The 23,607-nt window shown below is 44.7% G+C and overlaps 1 protein-coding gene across 3 annotated transcripts in view; it reads left to right on the forward strand.

Annotated features, from left to right (window-relative positions):
• Window positions 1-22,538, forward strand: part of LOC147736929 (uncharacterized) — a 38,603-nt gene extending 16,065 nt beyond the window's left edge. For all 3 annotated transcript variants that reach the window (XM_086953867.1, XM_086953877.1, XM_086953887.1), the window contains one exon: window positions 20,354-22,538. In XM_086953867.1, coding sequence (XP_086809993.1) covers window positions 21,006-22,094 — 1,089 coding nt within the window. In that variant the 5' untranslated portion in view covers window positions 20,354-21,005 and the 3' untranslated portion in view covers window positions 22,095-22,538. The remainder of the gene's footprint in view (window positions 1-20,353) is intronic.
• The last annotated feature ends 1,069 nt before the right edge of the window (window positions 22,539-23,607 follow it).

Below are 23,607 nucleotides of genomic sequence, written 5' to 3' on the forward strand. Positions count from 1 at the left end.
GGATTTGGCAGGGGAGAGGAACTCTCCAAGCATGACCCTCTGCTCTCTCAGATGTAAGAAAGAGTGCAAAAGGCTCAGGGCTGACCCTGTAATCCCCGCCTCCCTCAGACGAGATGTTAACGTAGAGGGAGACAGGGTATCAAACGCTGCTGTGAGGTCAAGCAATACCAACACAGTGGTTTGGCCCGAGTCAACCTTCATCCTGATATTATTCACAACCATAGTCAGGGCAGATTCCGTGCTATGGGCCTTTCTGAAACCATGCTGGGAACTATCCAAGAAGCCAGAGGAATCAATAAAGGTAGATAGATGTGCATTCAGGTGCGACTCGAGCATTTTTGCAGGGGCTGACAACAGGGATATAGGCCTGAAATTCTTGAGCTGTTCTGGGTCCAGGGTGGGTTTCTTCAGGAGGGGCTTCATTATAGCCTTTTTCCACACCAAGGGAAATATGCCTTGGGCCATGGCGCCGTTCATCACTTCCAGCAGAGGCGGCAAAAGCGTATGCCTACAATCCTTCAGAGTCTTCAGGGGACATGGATCCAAAGGTGAGGCTGATTATGTCCGCTCCAACAGGAGATCTAGCCTCGAGAGAGAGAGAGAGAGAGAGAGAGAGAGAGAGAGAGAGAGAGAGAGAGAGAGAGAGTGGGGGAAACTGAGAGAAGGTCCGTGCCGGATCACTGGACCAGGCTTCAAGGTTGGCTAGGGTTTGGGCAGAAGAGTCCCCCAAAGTGTTCCTCTGTATCTCCAGGGCAAAATAGATATCCTCTATCTTTTTGTGGAAAAAGTCGGAGATATTATTGCACAGCTCTTGCGAGCTCACAACCAGATCAGGCATTTGGAGAGAACAAAGAGAATCGACGATTTTAAAGAGTTCTCTAGCCGAAGATAGAGAGGTAGTGAGGTTCGCAAAGAACTCCTGTTTTTCTTTAATTACCCTAGACTTATATTCTTTCAGCAAGTGCTTATGCATGTCTCTTTCTAAGGGGTCCCATGTCTTCCTCCATCTCCTCTCCTGTCTTCTGCGTTTCTGTCTTAAGAGTCTCAACGGCTCTGAGAACCAGGGGGCAGAGGGTTTACGCCTTGCTGAGTACCTGAATGATAAAGGAGCGAGTTCATCAACGGCCTTAGCGATGGAGTGAGCAAGATCTTGAGCGGCATCATTCACTTCACTTCACTCACAGAAGAGTAATCGCAGGCTTTTAAATACGGGGCAAGGGCTTCATTAGTGATGTTCTTGTAGCACCTTTTAGGGCCTCCGGTATGAACTCTCCGATCCTGCAGCTCGGTAGCACCAGCTGCTAACTCGAGGGGTACAGCCATCCATATTTAGTAATAGCCCATGCAGTCCAAAACACAGCGAGGCTACTCCCATAGACTCCTAGAAAGCACAACGCGTTCTTTAAACAAACCAAGCCTCCAGGAGCCCGGGAAAACCCCCTGCTTTTGTTTTGATTTGCACAAGAACTCCTAGAGTCCAGAAAGAACTGTTAGTTCTCGGTGACGTCTTATGTCCAACCTTACTTCAAACCCGGCACCTTTCATGTATAAATATACCAACGTTGCCTTAAGCAAACACACAGTGGTTGGGAGCAGAGCGACGTTCTACTTGCCCAGGAGCCCAGGTGTTATGAGAGCCGATGGAAACCGCCCCTCCCCTTGACGCACTGAGAGAGACGCTGTCATTTTCTCCAAACGAGAAAATCCAGCTCCGGTGTTCCCAAGTCACCCTCGCTGGTTGCTGGGAGATCGAGTCCTGAGAAGCGAGATACAAGACCTCCTTCATTCTATAACCAAGGTACAGAGCTGATTAAAACCTTTAGAGAGAATTCTTGAATCCGATACTTGGCAAAAACTTAACTTAACTTAAAACTGCAACTTACTTACTCCTTCCCACGTATTAGGCTTAGGTCAGGTACACTGGGGTAGGCGTATCTTAGAAGCACCAGTTGAGTTCGATAGTCAATGTTTTTATGTATGTATATATTTTATCCATTTTAAAGTATCATATGGCTAAGAAACCATATCCATGCTTTTACAGTATTATTTCATAATACTACTTTTACTCTACGCACTTTACTTTATAATAAGTATTGCAATTGTGGCAATTCATTTCTCTTGCATGAGAAAGAATACTGCTCAATAAAATAACACCTTTTATTGAAAACGCCAGTCTCTCTATTTCTCTGCACTCTGGTGGAACTAAGCATGCACGATTGGCTGAATGAAATAGCTGTCTATTGTTTCCACACGACTCTAGAGATACACTCTTTATTCTGAGGGAGCAAAGTTGTCATGTTTATGCGGTTGACAGAAACTAATCCCTTCTTGTCTAAATCAGGACGATTAACCCTTTCCTGAACATTCGAGAAAGTTTCTAGTGACCTCTGAGCTAGCTGGCAAAACTAATTAAGTCTAACTTAGTCAGTAGAGACCTAGATGACCTCAGTCCTACGTCTACACTTCTGTTTATGTTATTCCAATGCGCAGAGCCTATTGGGAATATAGGAACTACACTACACCTTTTGGGAGCCTGCTGCGATGACGTCCATGGGGAGGATCTCGTCAAGCTGGAATCCCCAGTTAAAGGCGCCAGGGTTTTTTTCCTCCGCGGCTTCCCATCCACCCGGGTCACCTGGCCAGTCCTCGAATGTGAATGGGGCGGGCTGCTGCTGAGAGGGGATAGAAGTGGGTAAAAGAGGAACAGCCGACCACCAATCGTGACCATAGTCCTGTCGATTGGAAGGGCACTCCACCCCGTTACTCTGCCTTAGAGGCAGTGACAAAAGCAAGCATTCCGAATGCAAAGGCTTTACATCCAAGATGGATACAGTGGGTTAACTCTCTTGCTGCAACAGACGTGAATACGTTTTTGACCCACACAAGAATTTCTACAATTTGAACAAGAATGTCCTCTGCCCACTGAGATTCTGCCTCTAGAATGGTCCCAATGTATAATTTATACAGACAGATCCACAATTATGGGTAAACAAGCTTATAGTGCTACGTGCGCGATCGTTAAAGGTCGCTGACGAGATGGTAAATTCCGACCTATGGTCACAAACGCAATATCAGATTGTACAGCTCAGCGAGCTGAACTACAAGCATTCAAGATGGCGCTTGAAAATACTGATCGTGAATTCCCCACACTAATAGTGTGCAATTCTTTTTATTGCTTTCAATCTTACAATGAATACTTGCAGAACTGGATTCAAAATAATAATAATAATACTGAAGTTTATATAGCGCAGCAGCTACCTCCACTGAGGTGTCCCGGCGCTTTTGTGAGCAAGTGGGGGGAGGGGGGAATCGTGAAGCAAGTGCCACAAAAAGTTTAGTGATTAAAAAGCCAGGTTTTTAGCTGTTTCCTGAAACACACCTCTGAGCTTACATTGCGCAGTTCGGGTGGTAGGGCATTCCACAATCTGGCTGTTGCGGCTGAGAATGTCCTCCCTCTAAGCCGAGCTCTTGAGACGTTTGGGACCAGGAGCAAATTTTGCGCATTTGATCACAGGGAGCGTGCCTGTTTGTAGCGATGGAGTCTTAATTTAAGATAGTGTGGGCAATTGCCCTACAAAGCACGGTAGGCAAATGTCAGAGCCTTAAACTCAATTCTGCTTTTCACTGGGAGCCAGTGCAGCTCCCGCAGATGAGGCGAGATATGTTGATTGAGTGGTATATGTTTGATAAGCCTTGCCGCCGCATTTTGCACCACTTGCAATCGCTGGATAGCAAACCTCCGCAAGCCCAAGTACAGGCCATTGGCGTAATCCAGCCTCGATGTCACTGTGGCATGAATTACGAGTTTGCGTCAGTCTTCAGGCAGTAAATCCAGGAATTTACGTAGATTTCGCAATTTAAGGCAGCCAGCCGTTACTTGTTGAATGTGGGCGGAAAAGGAGAGGTCATCGTCCCACCTCACCCCTAGATTTTTTGCACTTGTACTAGGAGAGGGCGGAGGCCCCATTTCGGTAGGCCACCAAAGATCTGTGAGGGCGCTGGGCTTTTCCCGAAAAAGATCAACTCCGTTTTCCCTGCATTTAATTTTAGTTTGTTTGTGTTCATCCAGATGGCAACATCTCGGAGACATCCCTTAAAATTACTAAAGGCCTCCTTCTTCAGATCTTGGTAGGGGAGCACCAACTAAGTATCGTCGGCGTAGGAAATTGCTTTGATGCCCCAGTTGGCAATTAAGGTGAAGAGAGGGGCCAGGTACACATTAAAAAGTAAAGGGCTCAGGGCTGACCCCTGGGGGACACCATAACGTATAGGTTTTGGTGAGGATGGCGAAGGGCGACTTTCTGGGACCGAGGGCTCGGGTAGGATTGGAGCCAGGCCAGTGCCTTCCCACCCAGGTTTCAAAGATGCAAAAGGTGGCACAATCAAGCATACGTTGCTTTGGCAACTAGTAGTTCAATTACAAAAAGAACTACAAAAAACTCACGTGATCAGTCATCAACGTGATGGCTTTCATGTTGCAAGGAATTCACTGGCTGATGAAGCCGCGAAGGCAGCTGTGCAAACGGCTTCCGTAGCTGCCATCACTCATTCAAAAAACGAAAATAGATAGCAAAATAATGCTAGCTGTCCATTCCACAAGCAAAGGCTATGGCGCAGTGTTACCTCTAAACTATCCACTTGAATATTCATCCATAATTGATGCTAACTCCATCCCTTTTGCTCGTATTCCTGGAGTGGGGAATAGAGTAATTCCAAACAGGAGACATAGAGTAGTTTTAATACATGAAACACATTTGGGAGCGAGTCTGATACATCAAGGGATCTCTAAATCTATACTAGAATTAAAGGAGACTTACTGGGGTCAGGGATGAATGCCCACATTCATGAATTTGCAATTAATTGCCATGACTGCAACAGAGATCGCAGCAAAGAACACTGCCAGATACCCGACTACAGTGTAGCCAGCCCAGTACAGACACCATTGTTAGACTGCATTAGACTATCTACACGCAGACGTCCCTATGGACAAATGCGATCCCACAACTATTAGGACAGATTCATTTGGATGTGGCCTCAGCGCTCGGCTGACGCCCGGACTGTTATAAAAGATTTGCGAGTCTTTATCGGCACATACGCAGTCTGCACACTACATTCTGACCAGGGTCCTGCGTTTAGCTCCAAAGCTTACAAGGAGGCCATTATCAATCTGGGCGTTGCATTGCGGTATTCTAGTCCATTCCATCCTGAGGGAAATTCTGTTTTGGAGAGAAAAAAAACGGGACATAAAGCAATCTATAACAGCTAGGGTATTAGACTCGGGTGATGGGTGGGTCAAACATCTAATAAGTGTCCAACGTAGTCTAAATCTGCCAAGAAGTTCTCTGGGTGCAAACACGCCATATGAAATCCTTTTTGGTACTAGAATGATTGTCCAGGACCTTGATCGTCACAGTTCATGGGTAGAACAAAAGCCTTTGGATATCAAAGACCTTTTGTCTGTTTTGTAGAATTAAATGAAACAGGGAGAAGTCAAAGCAACACATTGCAGAAGCCAACGACCACTGAAGGGGAACCTCCCGTCCCAGCAAGGCCTGCCTGATTCCAAAAATTGGGGATCTGGTCAGAGAAAAGATCACGGACAAGAAGGAATTTGGGCCTTCTTACAGACAACCAGTACATGTGCTAGCAATCCACGGATCAAGAACTGTGTTACTGCCGGCCCCTTGCTGAAAGAACGGAGAACAGGTTCATATCTATCGACCTGGTAAAACCACATCATGTGGCCAATCATAAGTAGTAGGCCATGTGGACTCCAAAGATGTAGCAGACGACCAAATCTGGCTACTGTCCAAGAGGTTCAAACTGAGAGAATCATCACCTTTGAGGAATTTGCAGTTTGAAAAGGACTAAGCAACAAAGCCATGCAACTTGTACCTCCTGACACCCAAATAACAGTTTGTCAAGAAACACCTGTCTACAATGATATAGCATCTGACTATACTAATATGACACGGGATCCAGTAGCTCCAGTGATTTCAAGTAATTCTGATGCAATACCTACAATTGACAGAACTGCATCTGGCTGTTTCATTAACTTTAATACGTTTTCCGAGGATCCCAGTGAACCTGAAACAACGCCAGCAAAAAAAACTTTTAAAGAACAAGCAACAAAACTTTTCCATCTACTGGAAAAAACTTATCTGGTTTCACCATGGGTTGAACTTTGGATTGTGCTAGGTGTACTTTTTCTCCTACATTGGCTAATTCTTGAATTAAGTTTGGGAATGCTGATAAATGGAAGATATAGTAAAATGGACACAGCAAGTAAGAACATCAACTTACTCATCAAGCCACACAAATCATCTCATCGTGAACAAAGAGGCTTGACATCAGTAAACATCACAGCTGTTCCTTTACCTGATGGTATAGCCTGGGACAGAACTGATTATGACATCTTTGGTCCTGCAGAGCTGTTAAAGATTTCACACCAATTCAAGGTTTCATTGAGTGACTTTGTTTCACCCAGCACATTTTTCTGATGATTGGGACTTTGAGACTGTTAATAATATGATGTCAGACTTGGAGATGTCTGCAAAATTTACAAAACATGAGTACTTAGAAGGTTCATCGGCTTATGAAGAAATTTACTGTTATAATCACTATGGTCCTCATTATTTGCACAAATCTGCAAACCCTAGAAATGTTCATACTTCTAATCAATGGGAACATTGTCCAACACCACCAAAGGGTAGCTCAAAAACATTCTATGAAAAATGTCCATACTTCTCAGGTTTTAATGTCTCAAATCCAGGAACATTTTACTTTAAAATTTTTACTCAGACAGGAATGAAAAGTATGTTGACTACTACTAAGCAAATTTATTCTGCGGCCTTTTATGCCCAGCTGTCCTTGTTAGGTTTTGACTTTTGGAGAGACAACATTGAGACACAAACTGTCTGGGGCACAAAAGACTGGCAGGTGCAGGGAATAGAAGCTTTATTTTGAACCTGCATTATCCCTGAACAAATAATGTTTTTGAACGACACTGTCCAACAGACATCCAGTCTTGGCCTAGCTAAGATAAAAGATTTGAACAAACCGTTCATACCTTCACCTGATAGTAAAAACATTACAGAGGGGGTGGGGTGGTCGATGTAAAAACAATTTTACTTAAGAACAGAACTGATCCTGATTGGAAGAAATGGTTAATCTGGCCCACAGACACGAATAATTGTCAAAATAGATTCCTGAATAAGACACAATGGTTTACATTCACTAGGCCAGAGCCAAGATATGTCCAGAGATAACATCCAGGGATAATGACAACATACAGTGTAGGAAAACTGTGCCTTGACTGGCTACAAAAGTCCACCCTAACAGAGGTAAAACAACACTTATCATTCCTTAAAGATGGCGTTGATTTAATGGACTTCTTACAAGGCCCTGCGAAACGGCGTCATAAATGTTTTATATGAGCTGGTATATATGCCATTTATAATGAAGCTTGGAAAGCGACGCAAGCAGAGACTGCAGAACAAATACTAGAAATTTATTGTTTTAATTTAGAGAGATCTCTCTCTGTAGTTGGCAATGAGTTAACGGCTCTGTCATCCATAGTTTATTCTTTGGACAGCATAGTATCCTCTGCCATAGACCTAATGGAACAGGACTTGCTCATGCTACACCATGGATGGTCACAATTGCGTTCTATAATGCTTTTAGGCTGGACGTTACAAAATCTTGGTTCGGGATATGTGCAATGGCGTCTTATCAACACTACGTCATCGTTTTCTGTATTTAACGTTACAGATAAATAAATCACTTTGGCTCAAAGAGGTGCAGACTAAAAAGTGCTGAGCATTGTGAAACTGGAAAGATTACCATTAACTATTTCAGAAAAACCTGCAACATAATGGCAAATACAAGGGACAATCACTCTGCCTGTCACAATTTTCCATTTTCAGTTTGAAACCTATACCAGCTGGCATATATGAAAGGTTGGGTAAAGAATACATCAAGTCAACCTGGGATTTACCATATACACATAGATGTTGGAGTGGGGGAAAAGAAGTATTTCTTAGCGGTACAAATTGCAAAAGCGCACTAAGCGGTACACTTTTATGTCAGGGTATTAACTTACACGGGGCCTTCGATGGTTCTTTGACCAACTTTCCTGCCACCTGCAAGGTTCTCCAGCTGCGGTGATAGAGCCAATTTTTAGGCAGCTTTCTAATGGAAGCCATATTATGTTGAATGATCACAGCTGCTGTGGCATGTTGCCAGGAATAGCCTATCTCGTAACTGTGTCAGCCGGGGACACTTGTTGTATGCAAGTATTGTTTCCTAAAACTAAGACGGGGAGTCACCGTTATGGCCTTCACTGAACATCTCTACTATACGAATTGGTACTTTAAGCAGAATGAAAGCCATTCTTTTACAAAAAACTGTGCCACTGACCTCGTCCAAAGAGATGTATGTACTATAAGTTGCAAGGTCTTCTGCAGAGATACATGCGCATTTATCAACAAACTGCCCTATACATTTCGTAGAAATGTTAGGGCATCTTTTTTTTTTTTTTTTTTTTTAAGAAATTTTTATTTGGATTTTAACAAATGTGAGAAGTTGGCCCGATATGCAGTGTTCACTATTCTAGTGATCACTATGTATCGTTCCAAATGACCCTTATGGTGATTGGTTGTAAGTCAACCTTAGACCAGCTATCCTAGTAGCGTGGATACGAGCAGTCCTCGGGCTAAACTCTAGATGGCGTGTTAAGCCAGCTGTTATACCATCACATACCCCTTGAACACCAAGTGAAAGGACACCACACAAGTGTTATGAAAATAAACAGTATATTTATTAGAATCACAACAGCCCTGTACTCTTTATGAGGACAGGGTACTAAGCACAGAACAAAACTCTTAGGAAAATACTTCAAGTGCACAATCAATACAAGTGCCCGAGGGCACGGATAGTTCAGTGGTCTCGGGCGGACCCGATAAGGCAAGTCGGAAGCGAGGGACTCAGGACCCTTAAGTAAGGAGGCTATGCGGGCACCGAAATGCCGGAGTTACCTAGCCACAAGGGCTGCGGCTGCACAAGTCTTACAGGCGTCGGGGGTCTTCGCTGACGAGCCTGGAGCCGGAAGGAGTTGCTGGCCGGCGACCAGTGAAGAATAGTTCGTAGAGATCCAAGCCTGGATCAGAGATCGTTGATACCTGAAAGCAGAGGGGACCAAGTTCGTACTACTAGCCAGTAGTCAGAGGGTACCAGGAAGGCACCGGATGGCCGTCACCTCGACTAGGTGAGTGGGCGACGCTAGGCTCTGCAGTCTCACGGACCAGGAGGCGTTGTCGGCGACCAGGATGGAGGTGCGAGCTGTCCCACGAAGGTTGATGCTGTCGGCGTCGCTGGGCCCAGGATTGGGGCAACAAGCCTTGGCAGATTTCAGGGCCATGGGGTGGGCCTAAAATGGCGTCTTGAGTGGACCAGGAGGGTCCGGGGTGCTCCTCTCGTAAAGGGAGCAAAGGCCGGTCTGGAGCAACTAGACCAGCAGCGTTGGTTGTCGGATGTCGTCAAGGAGATCACAAGCCAGCGGCTAGTGATCGGACAACGTGCTGAGCGGCGAGCAGAAGGGCCCCACGCAGATCGTGGAGATGCTGGGAGGCTGCACTTAGGTGCTGGAGCTGCTCAGGATCGGGGCTTCTCGGACCCCAGAGCACTCACCAGAGGATTCCTTCAGTGGTCGTGCTGGATTAAGAAAGCGTGCAGGTTTTGATGATGGCCGGTCCCTCGAGGTCTCGTCGCACCCACAGATATCAGCTGAGCTGACGATGTGGGTAGAGGTCAGAGGTGCCAGGGAAGTCGGTTCTCGTCGAGCTGGGTCGTCGGATTCCTGAGGAAGGACTTGTAGCAAACCGCAGAGTTCTTAGATGGTGCCTGCAGATGCAGGGTGACTACTCCTTAGCCACAAGGGAGAAATCTTGAGAAGAGTCTCGAATGTCCTTTCGTAGAAAGTAGTTCTTGATTCAAAGATGATCTAATTTGGAAGGGTCCCCGCTCCGGCCTTTATCCTAAAGAAAGGGGTGGGTACATGACTAGGTCCTGCCCTAGGGGTGGGACCAGGAAGGGGGGTAGTTATACCCCTCTTCCCTGCCGGACTTTCCCCAGGTCAGGGGCTGCGCGCCCCTGGAACTGGTTCTAACCGGCAGATGCGTAGTGAGCACCGGGGTGCCACTCCGCAGTCACCTTCTCGCAAAGCCCTACCTACCCAGAATACACAAACCCTGTCTGGGACGGTGCGAACACCGCCCTCGACAGGAAACCCTTTGTCCAAGCTCTCCTCGCTGGAAGGACTCCCAGCAGCAGGAGGTCAGACTCGTGTCTGTGGTGGCAGCATCCATTTTGTGGAGCTGAGGCTTTAGTTAACTTTTAACCGGGGTTCACAGTTACGTACATGTCGTGTCCCTCTAGAAGGGCGGAATGCTAACCTCGTCGCCAGAATTGGTGAGGGGGCAGCATCCCGATTCGTATGACACCTTACTCGACATGTCTTGATAACGCTATACCGAAGTTACCGATATGATACGCGTTATCATGGAACAGCTATTGGGTCTTGGTTCCGCAAGCTGCAACCGGACTCGGCTCGTGCCAGAGCCCAATTCACACGGTTCCATGCACTCTGCCTTCAGGATTGTCAAGGCCTGCCATAGGAGTGACTGATAGGAACCCGGGTGTCCATTGTGAGGTTAGATATAGGGATACTATACCTAAAGCAACGAGCGAGTATGCTACGTTGCCCCAGCTGTCGTGCAGCCAGTTGTGTCAGATTTAGATGGCCATTTGGGGGTGGCATAATACTTGCTTCAGCCCCCGGTAGGCCCAGGGTACACCGATGCCCTGAGTTACAGGGTCTGACAAGGTGGCCCAGTTCCAATTGGGTAATGCACCTAAGGTACACGCATCAATTTAGTGAGAGAACAGCTAGGCTGTGGGTCTGATTAGCAGGCCCACAGCCCGAGAAAGTCGTAAACCAGTGAAACAAAGGCAAAAAGTCCGGGTGATCATAGGATTGCAGACCCTACTCTCCTACAACAAAGACCAAGCCAAATCATACAGTAATATCAATAAACATCATAATAAACAAAAGGCAAAGAATGAACGAAAAGTGAAGGGTAAAAAACAAGGGAAGAGGAGAGAAAAAGAAAGAAATAGAAGAAAGGGAAGGAGGAGGAGGGATAGGGGTAAAGGAGGAGAGAGAGAGAGAAAGAAACCAAGGGTAATGAGAATATATGCTAGGAAAGAGCGGAATAGGAAATCATACAGGTGAATTAGACGAGAGATAAGAAACCAAAGGGAGCCAAAAGAGATCAGATTTGATTTTAAGGGAAACTGAAGAAGAGGAGGTGACAGCAATCCTATGTTCATCACAGATGACGTTTCACCAAGTAATAACAGATAATGAGAAATTTCCTAGTTATCACAAAGGAAAGTTTCAATTCTATTAAGGAGGCGGAGGCGAGGATTTTGCTAGTCCTTTCTCCATTTTATTGGACAGCAAGTTAGAAGTAAGAAAAAACAATAAACCATAGACTACCCAAACCAACATGGCAGAGGTAGTCATGGTAACATATCAAACAATCAGAGTCCAACAGTCAGCATAAAGGGAATCCCAGCTGTTAGTCCTTCCTCTTTCTTGGGTGCTGCCGCAGGAAAGAAGTTATCCATCCACTAGTCCGCTTTTTGATCGGAGCCTAGGGAAGAGAAACAATAATAATAATATCGTGTCAAGAACAATGTCGAACAAGTCAAGAACATTGCAATGGAGTAAAAAGAACGAATTGCAAAGAGAAAATAAACATCATTGCACAGTTTATCAATGAGAACATTAATACATAGGAAAAAAGATACTTCCCTTAGACGAAGTAAAATCATCATAGTCCAGTCTCGGGAGGGAAGGCTCGATAAAGCCTGGGTGGGAAAATCCTCGCCTCCGCCTCCTTAATAGAATTGAAACTTTCCTTTGTGATAACTAGAAAATTTCTCATTCTATGTCAGGAAGCGGAGGCGAGGATTTTGCTTGTTCAAAGCTTACTCACCACCAACGATGCAGCCTCATGGATTGGCTTAAAGTAGAACTTTTTAAAAGTTGAATCCGAGGACCAATCCGCTGCATTCATGATATCTTCCAAGCGTCCACCAACCTGTACAGCCTTAGAAGCCATTGCACCTCTAGTGGAATGTGCCCCGAAGTCAGTGATGTTAATTCCAGCTTCTGACATAATCCACCTGACCCATCTGGCAATGGTGGGAGAGGAAACTGCCTTGAAAGGTTTTTTAACCGCAATAAGCAGTTGTCTCTCGCCCGGAGGGCGGAACTCAAGAGTAACATCCTCATATGTTTTGAGGCAACGAACAACACAGAGCTTTGGCGAATCTGGGAAAGCCGGGTAAGTTACTGACCTGGTATTACATTTAGTTCTTCTTGAAACAGTAAACGTAACCCCTTCTGGGGTAAAAACCCTGGCTGAGATATCCAGAGCACGAACATCTGAAGCACGCTTACATGAAATCAGGCAGAGAAGAATCGCTAATTTGGCTGAAAGTTCCTTGCGGGAAAGGTACTGATTATCCTGCCAGGACTTAAGAAAATTCAAAACCACATTAACATCCCATAATCCCGAAAAACGGGGCTCTGGGGGGCGCGAAAGGCGAATACCTTTAAGGAGTTTACAAACCCAAGGATGCTCACCCACCGGAGAGCCATCAACAAGGGTATGACCAGCAGAGATTGCCGACCTGAAAGAGTTAATGGTGCTGTATGCCAATTTCTTTTTGAAAAGATCAGCGAGGAAGTTAATCACATCAGTGACAGAAGAGCCCATGGGATCCAGGTGTTTTGCCACACACCAACAAACCCATCTGTTCCATGCTGATCTATAACGTTTAGTGGTGTTAGGGGCCCAGGCTCCTCGAATGAGGAGCTCAGCGTCTCTCAAAAGCGAGTCACAAGACCAACGTCCCCTGAAATCCTCCATGCCATGAGATGTAGATGGCCCTGGAGAACCAGAGGATGCGGGTGACCCAAAGGATCCGTCAGAATGTGATCGAACGACGGTAGCCAAAGAGGTTTGTCCCAGGACAGCTCCAGAAGAGAAGGAAACCAGCATTGAGCTTTCCAGATTGGCGTGATCAGAATCAGAGAAGCTCTCTGTCTGCGGACCTGAGCCACCACCCTCTGAAAGAAAAGGAAGGGAGGAAACGCATAAGCTGGAAACTGGGACCAGTCCTGTAGGAAAGCATCCACTGCTTCCGCACCCAGATCACATTTCCAGCTGTAGAAGCTGGGAAGGTGGGCGTTCCACCTGGACGCAAATAAGTCCATCACTGGAAGACCCCAAAGGTCCGAAATTCTCAGGAATACCGAATGATCCAGCCTCCAATCGCTGGCATCTCGAAAATTCCTGGACTGCCAATCCGCTACCATGTTCAAATCGCCTGGGAGATACTCCGCCGTGACAGAAATCTGGCGAAGAAGGCAATAGTTCCAGAAGTCTTTCGCAAGATCCGCTAGGACCTTGGAATGAGTGCCGCCCAACCGATTGATGTAACTGACCGCAGTCGTGTTGTCCAAAGAACACAACACGAAACCTTGGTCGAGGTGAAAGAGCGGATTGCGAACGAACCCGCAAGGAGCTCCAAACAATTGATGTGGAGGTGAAGTTCCTCCTCCGTCCACCTGCCGCCCACCGAGAGGGAGCCGCAACGGGCACCCCAACCCTGGCGACTGGCATCTGACTCGATCACAAGATCCGGACGGGAACCGAAAATCGCCTTTCCGTTCCAAGCATCCATGTGATCGAACCACCAAAGAAGTTCCGACTGGGCTTCCAGATTTAAGGAAATCAGTTCCGAGTCAGTGAGACCCTTGCGAAGGTGAAACGCTTTCAGTCTCTGAAGAGCCCTGTAATGAAGAGGGACTGGAAAAATGGCCTGGATCGATGAAGACAGTAAGCCCACAATCCTGGCCAATTGGCGGAGGGATATTCGATCCCGTCGGAGAACCTTGCGAATCTCCTTCTTGATCTTGGAGATCTTTTCGGAAGGAAGATGAAGCGTTGCATCCGTAGTTATGATCAGAAAGCCATGGAAAGTCATTTCCTGACGAGGAATGAGATCCGACTTCTGGGCATTGATGATGAAACCCAGAGACTGAAGAAGGGTTATTGTAACCTGAAGATGGTGAAGAAGGAGATCCTTGGACTGACTCATTAAAAGAATGTCGTCCAGGTAAACTATTAGACGAATCCCCAGTGTACGGAGATGTTCTACCACCGGGCGCAGGAGTTTGCTAAAGCACCAAGGTGCTGAGGAAAGACCAAAGGGGAGCGTACGAAATTCGTAAACCTGATCCTTCCACAGAAATTGGAGGAACCGACCATGAGGAGGATAGATTGGAACTGAAAGATAAGCATCCTTCAGATCCAAGCGAACCAACCAATCGTTTTGCAACAGAAGGTCTCTCAAAAGATGGATGCCCTCCATCTTGAAATGTCTGTAAATCAGCCATTCGTTGAAGGAGCGGAGGTTGATTACCGGTCTGAACCCCTTGCCCTTCTTTTCCACAAGGAATTTGTTGCTGAGGAAGCCGTTTGGGTGGAGCACCGAGGGGATGATGGCGCCTTTTTGTAACATCGCCCGAACCCCCAAATCTATAAGCTCTTGTTCTGTGACAGAAAAAACTAGAGGACGAGAGAGTTGAACGGGGGAACCGTAAAATTCGATGTGAAACCCCTGAACAGTCTCTAGAACCCAAGGATCTGAAGTAATCGACGACCAGGCCTGGGGAAACAACGCTAACCTTCCCCTCCATATGAACCAGAGAGATGATACAAAATCTTACCATTAAATCCTCTGGAGTTGGACTGGTTTCCACCACGTCCCCTGCCTTGGCCTCTGCCTCCTCGGAAAGGGTAAAAGGTACCCTGACGTCCATCATTCCAGCCGTTATTTCTTCTGGATTGGCCTCTGTTGGGGAATGCTGGACTTGACGGCCGGAAGAGCGACCCCTGTCTCTGCCGGCCCCGCCAAAAACCTTTTTGGGAAAAAACTTCTTCATAGAAGCCTGAGCTTTGTCCAGGGCAGAAAAGGTAGCAACAAACTTCCCCAACTCTTTCACCAAGGGGTCTCCAAACAAAGCACCCTGCGCAATCGGGCCCGCCTCAGAAGACGACAACTCTCCTAGCTTTGGATAAATCTTAAGTAGCAAGGATCGTCGACGCTCCGCCGAAAGCGCACAGTTGGCATTGCCAAGAAGGCACATTGCCCGTTGCGACCAACCAGCAACGTCATCAACCGACATCGGTAAGCCTGACTCTTTAGAACGTTGGGCCAATTCAATTATTTTTGTCTGAGGACCCACGACATCCAAAAGCTTATCTTGACAGGCTTTCCAGGACCTATCTATACCCCTTTTAGGGTCCTTGATATACTTGGCAAAGAAGGTACACAACTTGGGATCAATCTCAGGGGTGCATGCCACCCTGAAGGGAAGGGCGTGGGCACTCAGAACGCAGGCGAAGGCGTACATCCTGAGGTAAAGACTGTCGAAGCTTAGCTGCGACATAATCAGCTGTAGACTGCTCAGGAAACCACTCTGATGACCTGGGCCTAACAATAGTAGATGGGTCGAACATATTAGGAGGCACCAGATCACCCTCCGTAAGACTAGGAGCACTGGGTTTTGGGCGCCAAGACCTGCTCACATCAGAAAAATCCTCTGAGGAAGCGTCCTCATCCTCATCTACGTACTCGTCCTCTTCATCATCTCCCTCGATGGGGAACCCTTCCTCCGGGTAAAGGTCCTGGGTGGCAAAACCACCAGTCTCTCCGGGCGAGTCGTCCCCCGGTAGGGTGCGCTTCTAAGCGTGCGCGCACTCTTACGAAAGACCTCAGATAATTTACTGAAGCCCTCCAGGTGCCCCGCGTCACGCTTCCTGGCCGTACGTGGTAGAGCACAAGGAACATCACTGGGCCCTGCCCCACTGTCCCCAAAAACACCTGTATCAGTCTTGAAAACATGGTCTGACAGTCTATTTACACTGTCCTGCAGAGGTGCCAGAGCTTGAGCTATCGCAGAAGAGAGAAGCCTGTCCACCTCTGCAGGAGGGTGCGAAGGGGTCAGTTGTGGCTGATCATTAGGAGCCACCACCTCAACAGTAGAAGGACCGGACTGCATTTTAGCAGAAAAACTGGTACCCATAAACAAACACCCCAACTATATATAAGGGGAAACCCTTCACACAGGTACCCCACAGGCTAACACCAATAAAAAGCCTGAAACACAAAAATTCTGACTGAAAATAAATTGAAATTTATAAAAATCCAGTCAGAAAATAATTCTTGCCGTCAAAAAACGGCGTCAGTGTGAGGGAAGAGGCAAAAAACAAATGAAGCGCAAAGCCTCAGCGCGTTTCTACTCAAGCGCGAAGAGCGCTGAGGAGAACAGCTGGTCGGCGTCAGAAGCCGACACCAAGACAGCGCACGCGCGAAGGAGAAACGCTCGGGCTGAAAGCCTACCGCGTTAAATACACAATAACACAGCCTACAACAAAGGCGAAGGCAAATCAAAAGACATCCAAACAAAGCTGTCTACACTCAAAATCAAAACTGCCACGACAAAGATCAAGCTGAAGTAAAACGTGACTTATCTTGCCGAGGCAGCAATGGAGAAAGAGGAAGGACTAACAGCTGGGATTCCCTTTATGCTGACTGTTGGACTCTGATTGGTTGATATGTTACCATGACTACCGCTGCCATGTTGGTTTGGGTAGTCTATGGTTTATTGTTTTTTCTTACTTCTAACTTGCTGTCCAATATAATGGAGAAAGGACTAGCAAAATCCTCGCCTCCGCTTCCTGACATAGAATTTGGAGTTGTCTTTCCAACAGGATAAAATCACTTTAAACGCAATAGCAATGAAAAGATCAAGTAACCTAGCAGTAGAAGGGGTAATATCTATATCATCTGAAACAGAGCCTAAAAACACATTCAAAAATGATAAAGAAGAGGAACAGTGAAACATTCGCATGCATATATTCCAAATAGAATTCCAAAAGGATAGAACAGAAGGGCATTCATATAATTGATGTCTGAGTTTACCGGAATCAACAGAGCAAGACCAACAAAGCGTAGAAGATCATGGTGAAAACTTAGAAACGTAAAACTTTTTTGACTAAACACCCGGTTCTAAAGTATTCCCAAACGCTACTTCATGATACTTTTTCTAAGGGTTTAACTCCCCTCCAATGTTTTTTTCATCCATTGTATGGTACAATAAGTTTCTAAGATATAAGGGCAAGTCTTTCTATTACAAACATTGGAAAGAAAAGGGTATTTCTTTTGTACATCAATTTTTTTTCTAATAACTATCCTTCCTTTCCATGAACTGCAAAATGTATATCAATTGCCCTTGTCCTGTTTGGCTGAGTTTACAATTATTACAGCTGCCATACGATCTCACTTATCAACCTTTTCTATACCTGATATTTTTCCCCCCTTTTTCTCCCTCAACTCCACTTTATCCATTATTTTCTATTCATCAACCTAAAGCAGCCTTTGTATATAAACTGTTGTTATCTAATGTTATTGCTAGGCTTAAATCGTCTGTTGAAGTTGCTTGGGAAACTGATTTGAATGTTTCTTTTGATGTTGATGTTTGGGATCGCTTATGGTCCAAACTATTTAAGGTTTCTGCTGCTGCACGCATTACCCAATCCCTTTTTTTAATCTATCATAGAGTTCTTATCACACCTGTAACCATTTCTAAGTTAGGACATATCTTAAAGATGTCCGATACCAGTGGTATTGTTCATGTATTTAGACAGTTTTTTCTGGACTTTTAGCACCATTTGAAGAAGTCCTCTGCATATTTCCAAACTTCGTGCACTCTGTGTTCGGCGGCCTGCCTCTCATTTTGGGACTCGTAGCAAGAATACTATTTTTGTTCCTCCTGCTCCGATATGGCACGTCAAGCCACCAGCAACACCCAGATTACCTTAGAGAACACTCTACTTGTGATGTAGAGAGCGCATGATACAGATTCTGGGCTTGGCTCGTTTAAGAGATCTGAATACCACGCGGTTTCTATCATTCCGACCAATCTGGCAAGATTGCATTTTACCTGTTCTACGATGCCTGTGTGGAGAAGAATCCGTGTTAGACATCTGTCTGACACTCCCATCAGTCCTGCCAACGGATGTTGATACTTTGCTTGGATCGGTAATGGCTCATGCATTGTGTTGTCCCCAGCGGCTACCAATCCTGATGACGGCATTCATTGAGGTCTCACAGATGCAAACTGCTGACGGTGAAAGGCACACAGGTACCATCTCTTTCGAACATTGCTAATGCTGCTGACGGCGATGCTTCTCATTTTTGTGCAATCTATCTACTTAATAAGGTAGTCCAACTTTCACCTACTGTAGTAGACAAATTCTTTACAAACTTAGAAGATTTGATGTTTTCTCCAAACAATGAGACTGACTTTAGAAGTTAGCACACAGTGTTCTATGGGACTCTGTATTCGACCTTCACTTTTCAAAACAAGCCTTTAACTTTGGAACTCTATTTTTCTACAATTTGACTTTTTTCCAAAATTAAACTTTTTTTTTTGGCACAAAGTACTCTGCTTAAAGTAGAATTATTCCTAGAGAACAAGAATTCTTTGAATACTTCCTAGAGACAATATTTGACCTTGTCCTAATACAAACAGTTTATATAATCTGCCATAGAATGGTCTTGATTTTTTTTCCTTCTGTATTTCATAAATGTATTTTTCATGATTCATTCGGATAGTATTTCCAATATCATACTATATGCTTTGAATGAAAACATTGCTTTTAAAATGTGTACAACACAAATGCTCTTTTTAGGTACAACCCATTATGAATGCATTTCTCTATATTCAAGCAGGTTTTTTTTAATACATGCTTTAGATATGTTTTATGTGCTTAGAACTTCGTAATGTCTAACATAATAAAGTGGAGTGGGTGTTGTATGGCGTTGTAGGATCCGAGCGAAATTTCCCGAGTTATGCCCTTATATAGGTACAATTCACTTTGCCCTAATATAGGCATGGAAATCATACCCATATTTAGACCTAGCTCGTGCAGTCCAAATACAGGCATGGCTACTTCCACCCGTACCAAAACGTCACAACGATTTCTTGGAAAATCTGCTTGAATATTGATTTCTCCAAGAACTCATGGACTTTACAAAGAACTACTATTCCCTTGGGGTTCTTTTCTGACGTTATCATGCCCGACTTTATGTCAAACTAGGCACTTCAATGTGTAAATATGCCTTTACTTGCTCTAGCAAGACACGGTGGTTCGGAGCAGCTTGACTATCTACTTTCCCGACGCAGCTCGCTACAGCTAGTGCCGAAGGAAGCCGACCCTCCAGCTGAGGCATTGATCGAGAGGCTGCATTTCTCTCTGCGAGAATCCAGCTCCAGTGTTTCCAATCTACCCTCTCAGGGTGTTGGGAAATCAAGCCCCCAGAAAGAGATACCAGACCTCCTTCATTCTAAACTAAGGTATGGAGCTGATTAGACCCTAAGAGAAATCTTGGGTAGATTATTGGCAAAGAAAACCAAACCTATGCTACACAAATACTTACTCCCTCCTGCGTACTAGACTTAGGTTAGGTACATTGGGGTAGGCGTATTTTAGCTAGCACTAGTTGAGTATTTTAGCCTGTGTATTTATGTATGTACTTATATATGGCTTAGAAACCATACAATGCTTTTACTGTATTATTTTATAATACTATTCTCGCTGCACACGTTATACTTTGCAGCCTGCACTAAGATTGTAGCAGTTCACTTTACTTGCTTGAGAAAGAAGACTGTTAAATAAATCCTTTTATTGAAAACGCCCATCTCTCTATTTCTTTGCACCTCTGTTGAAACTAATCATGCACGATTGAGTAAAATATTTATTTATTGTTTCCACGACTCTGAAGATACGTTTATTCTTGGGGAAACAAAGTTGTCATGGTCATGCAGTTGTCAGAAACGAATCCCTTTGTGTGTATTCGAGAACGTTTCTAGTGACCTCTGAGCTATCTGGAACTCACTATTAAGTTTAGTATATTCGATAGAGACCAGTCGACCTCAGTCCTACGTCAAATCTATAGTATATATTATTCTAAAGCGCAGAGCCTATTGGCAATATTTGAACTACACTACACCACCATTGTGTTTTTGGCCGGGATCCTACTGGGAATCCGGACATCAATCCACCGAACTCAGACCCATAGTGTTAGATTATTGTTTGGTATTTCCTTATTTTGTTCTCATACAACACTAATTCTGGAATTCTTTTTTCAGTCTGACAGGTGATTGAAACACAGAAAGAAAGAAAAAAGAACATTAAATGTTTAGAAGGAACTCCTCTGTACACCTCTATATAAGAACACTGTCGAGGAAATTCCTTTCGATTAAATCAAGAGTCAAAGGAGAGGCTTCTCAGACATCAGACATTAGAGCCCCACCGAGGAGATACCAAGTCTGAAAAAATAAGAGCGAAACAACTGAAGATTTTCATCTACGAAAAATCAAACTCATTTCTCATGATTGTGAAAACGGTTTTCAATGCAAAGAATCTCTTCCTGACACCCACTGGCACAGCACACTAAAGAGCTGGTATAAGTATGTTTATACCTGCACTTTACCTGGAGGGGATTGTGAGTCTGTTAGCTGGAATGCATGTGAAAGGCTACATAAATGTACTGAATGACTACACCTTCCATGTAAAGAGATTAACCAGAACATCAAAATACTGATAAATAAGGACATTAATAGAGGAGGTGATATAAATGCGATGAAATATTCAAGAGTTTTATTGGTTGGAGATGAATATCTTAGGATATGAGAAACACAGTTCAGGAAGTTTGTATATGTTCTGAATTCAACAATACTGGTAATATACAGGCAGAACCAAGAGTCCACCTGAAAAATCACGTAAATGTTCTGATGTGACATGGCTTTCGCTACAAATTACAGTTTATTGGTCCATCAGAGAAGTCACACTGGTGAGAAGCCGTATAAATGTTCAGAATGTGACAGGACATTCAAAAGAAAACAAGGTTTATTAATCCATCAGCGATCACATACTGGTGAGAAACCATATAAATGTACTGAATGTGACAAAGCTTTCCGTGTAAAAGAATGTTTATTAATTCATTGGCGAACACATACTGGTGAGAAACCATATGGATGTTCTGAATGCAGAAAGGCTTTCAGGCAAAGGAAGGCTTTATTAATACACCAGAACATGCACACCTGTGAGAGGCCACATAAATGTTCAGAATGTGACTCTGCATACATAACAAAGGAAGGATTATTAATCCATCAGCGAAATCACACTGGTGAGAAACCATATATATGTTCTGAATGTGACCACGCTTTCAGGCTAAAAGAGCTTTTATCAATTCATGTCCGAACACATACTGGTGAGAAACCATATGTATGTTCTGAATGCAACAAGGCTTTCAGGCAAAAGATTCATTTATTAAAGCACCAGATCATTCACACTGGTGAGAAGCTATATAAATGTTCTGAATGTGAAAAGGCATTTAAACAAAAGTATCATTTATCAGTGCATGAGCGAATACATACTGGAGAGAAACCATTTAAATGTTCTGAATGTGACAGAGCATTCCGTACAAAGCATCAGTTATCAGTGCATGAACGAACACATACTGGGGAGAAACCATATAAATGTACAGTATGTGACAAGGCTTACAGGCAAAAGGGTGATTTTTCACATCATCAGAGAACCCATACTGGTGAGAAACCATATAAATGTACAGAATGTGATCGAGCTTTCAAGCTAAAACCGTTTTTATCAATTCATTATCGAACGCATACTGGTGAGAAACCATTTAAGTGCTCGGAATGTAATATGGCCTATAAACAAAGAATTCTTTTAATAAGGCACCAGAAATCCCATTCTGTTGAGAAACCATATCAATGTACTGAATGTGAAAAGGCTTTTAGACGAAAGAATTGTCTATCTCTACATCGGAAAACCCATCTGATGCCTTCTCCTCAAGGGGTCAGCAGATAGGACTCGGGAAAAACCATACTATGGAGAAGCCATGTAGGAGTTCTGAATATATGGCATTCATTAAAAAATAATTTATTAAAGCATTAGCTAACACATAATAGCAGGAAACCTCTTTGATATTCTGAATGTAACAAGGCCTTCAAGCGAATGAATTGCTTTTAATTCTACATCAGAAATACAGGATTTTATAAGTGTGACCAAGCTGTCATTTCAATGCACACTTAGGCACATCTAGTTAGCCATCATAGGCGTATAGGTTTTATCTTAATGCATTCCGTATTTCATGTATGTGTTCATTACTATTGCAAAATGGTAAAACTATACAATGCATTTTTATTTACCTGCACTGCTGGCCATATTTCTCTGCTGCTCTCCAACATTTGTCGCAACACATATAACCAGTACTAGAATAACAACTGTGCAATAAATTTTATTGTAAATACACCCAACTGTTTCTTCTATGTACTTATCTAAGATGAGTGACTGAATGAAAAGTAGCATATTATTTCCACGATTCTGAGGGAGCAGGGTTTTATGTTATGTGGTTGCCAGAAGCTATTCCCTTCTTGTCTTCAAGAAGTTTCTAGTGGTCTCTGAGCTAGCTGGTACATAGTAATCAAGTTTAATATACGCGATAGGGGCATACTGACCTCAGTCCTATGCCAAGCCCATGGGGTATTGTTGGACTTGGCTCTTCTGGCAGGTTCACCCCTGAACTTTTTGCTTTTAATTGTGACCTGGTGTTAGTGAATTTTGGTTTCTGCGCACTTTACTACTGTGTCCCAGGGTAAAGTGCGTGCTTGTGGTAAGGTTGGCTTGCCCTCCCATACGAATGCATGGGGAATCTGTGTCCATGGTAATTCCTGATGCGTGGGGAGTGCAAGCTCGAGTTTGGTATGTGCGAACTCGTGAGATTGAATGCTGCCCGATGATGTGTGCAGCTTTAATGTGTCTAGTGTGGAAGTGCCACTTCTAGAAGTTGGTGTGCCTTTGCAGTGAATGTGCTGGATTGTGATTGGCTGGAACTGGCTGGTGTGCCTGGCTCCAGGAGTCAGGATGGGTCTTCCCCGGTGGTGAATGGGAGATCTGCATGAGTGATGTGAGGGAGAAGTGCACCTGGGACCTGAAAAGGGCTGGGCTTTCCCCTCACAATGCTGGCTCCACCCCCTGTGGTGTGTCTGATGTCCCTGACCCATCTTGTGAATAGAGAGAGGGGCTGAGCAAAACAAAGTGCTCAGGAACCAGTTGTAACTGGTTCGCCCCTAGCCTGCACCTTTAGACAAAGGAATCGTGTGTATAAAAAGAGGCTGTGACCTCTTGTAAAATGTTCTTGTTTTTCCTGACTAGAATCCACCAGGGGCGTGCTGCTGCTGGGGCCCAGGAGAAAGCTTGCCTCCCTAGGCCCTGCCCAGCCCCTGGATTGCTGATGGACTTTGTTATGGGACCCCTTTGCCTTGCCTGGGTGCTGGAGGACTTCCTTTGGACCCTCCTGCCCTCTGCTCCCAGGAGGACC

Source organism: Lissotriton vulgaris, chromosome 1_1, assembly GCF_964263255.1.
Source record: "Lissotriton vulgaris chromosome 1_1, aLisVul1.2, whole genome shotgun sequence".
Taxonomy (NCBI): Eukaryota; Metazoa; Chordata; class Amphibia; order Caudata; family Salamandridae; genus Lissotriton; species Lissotriton vulgaris.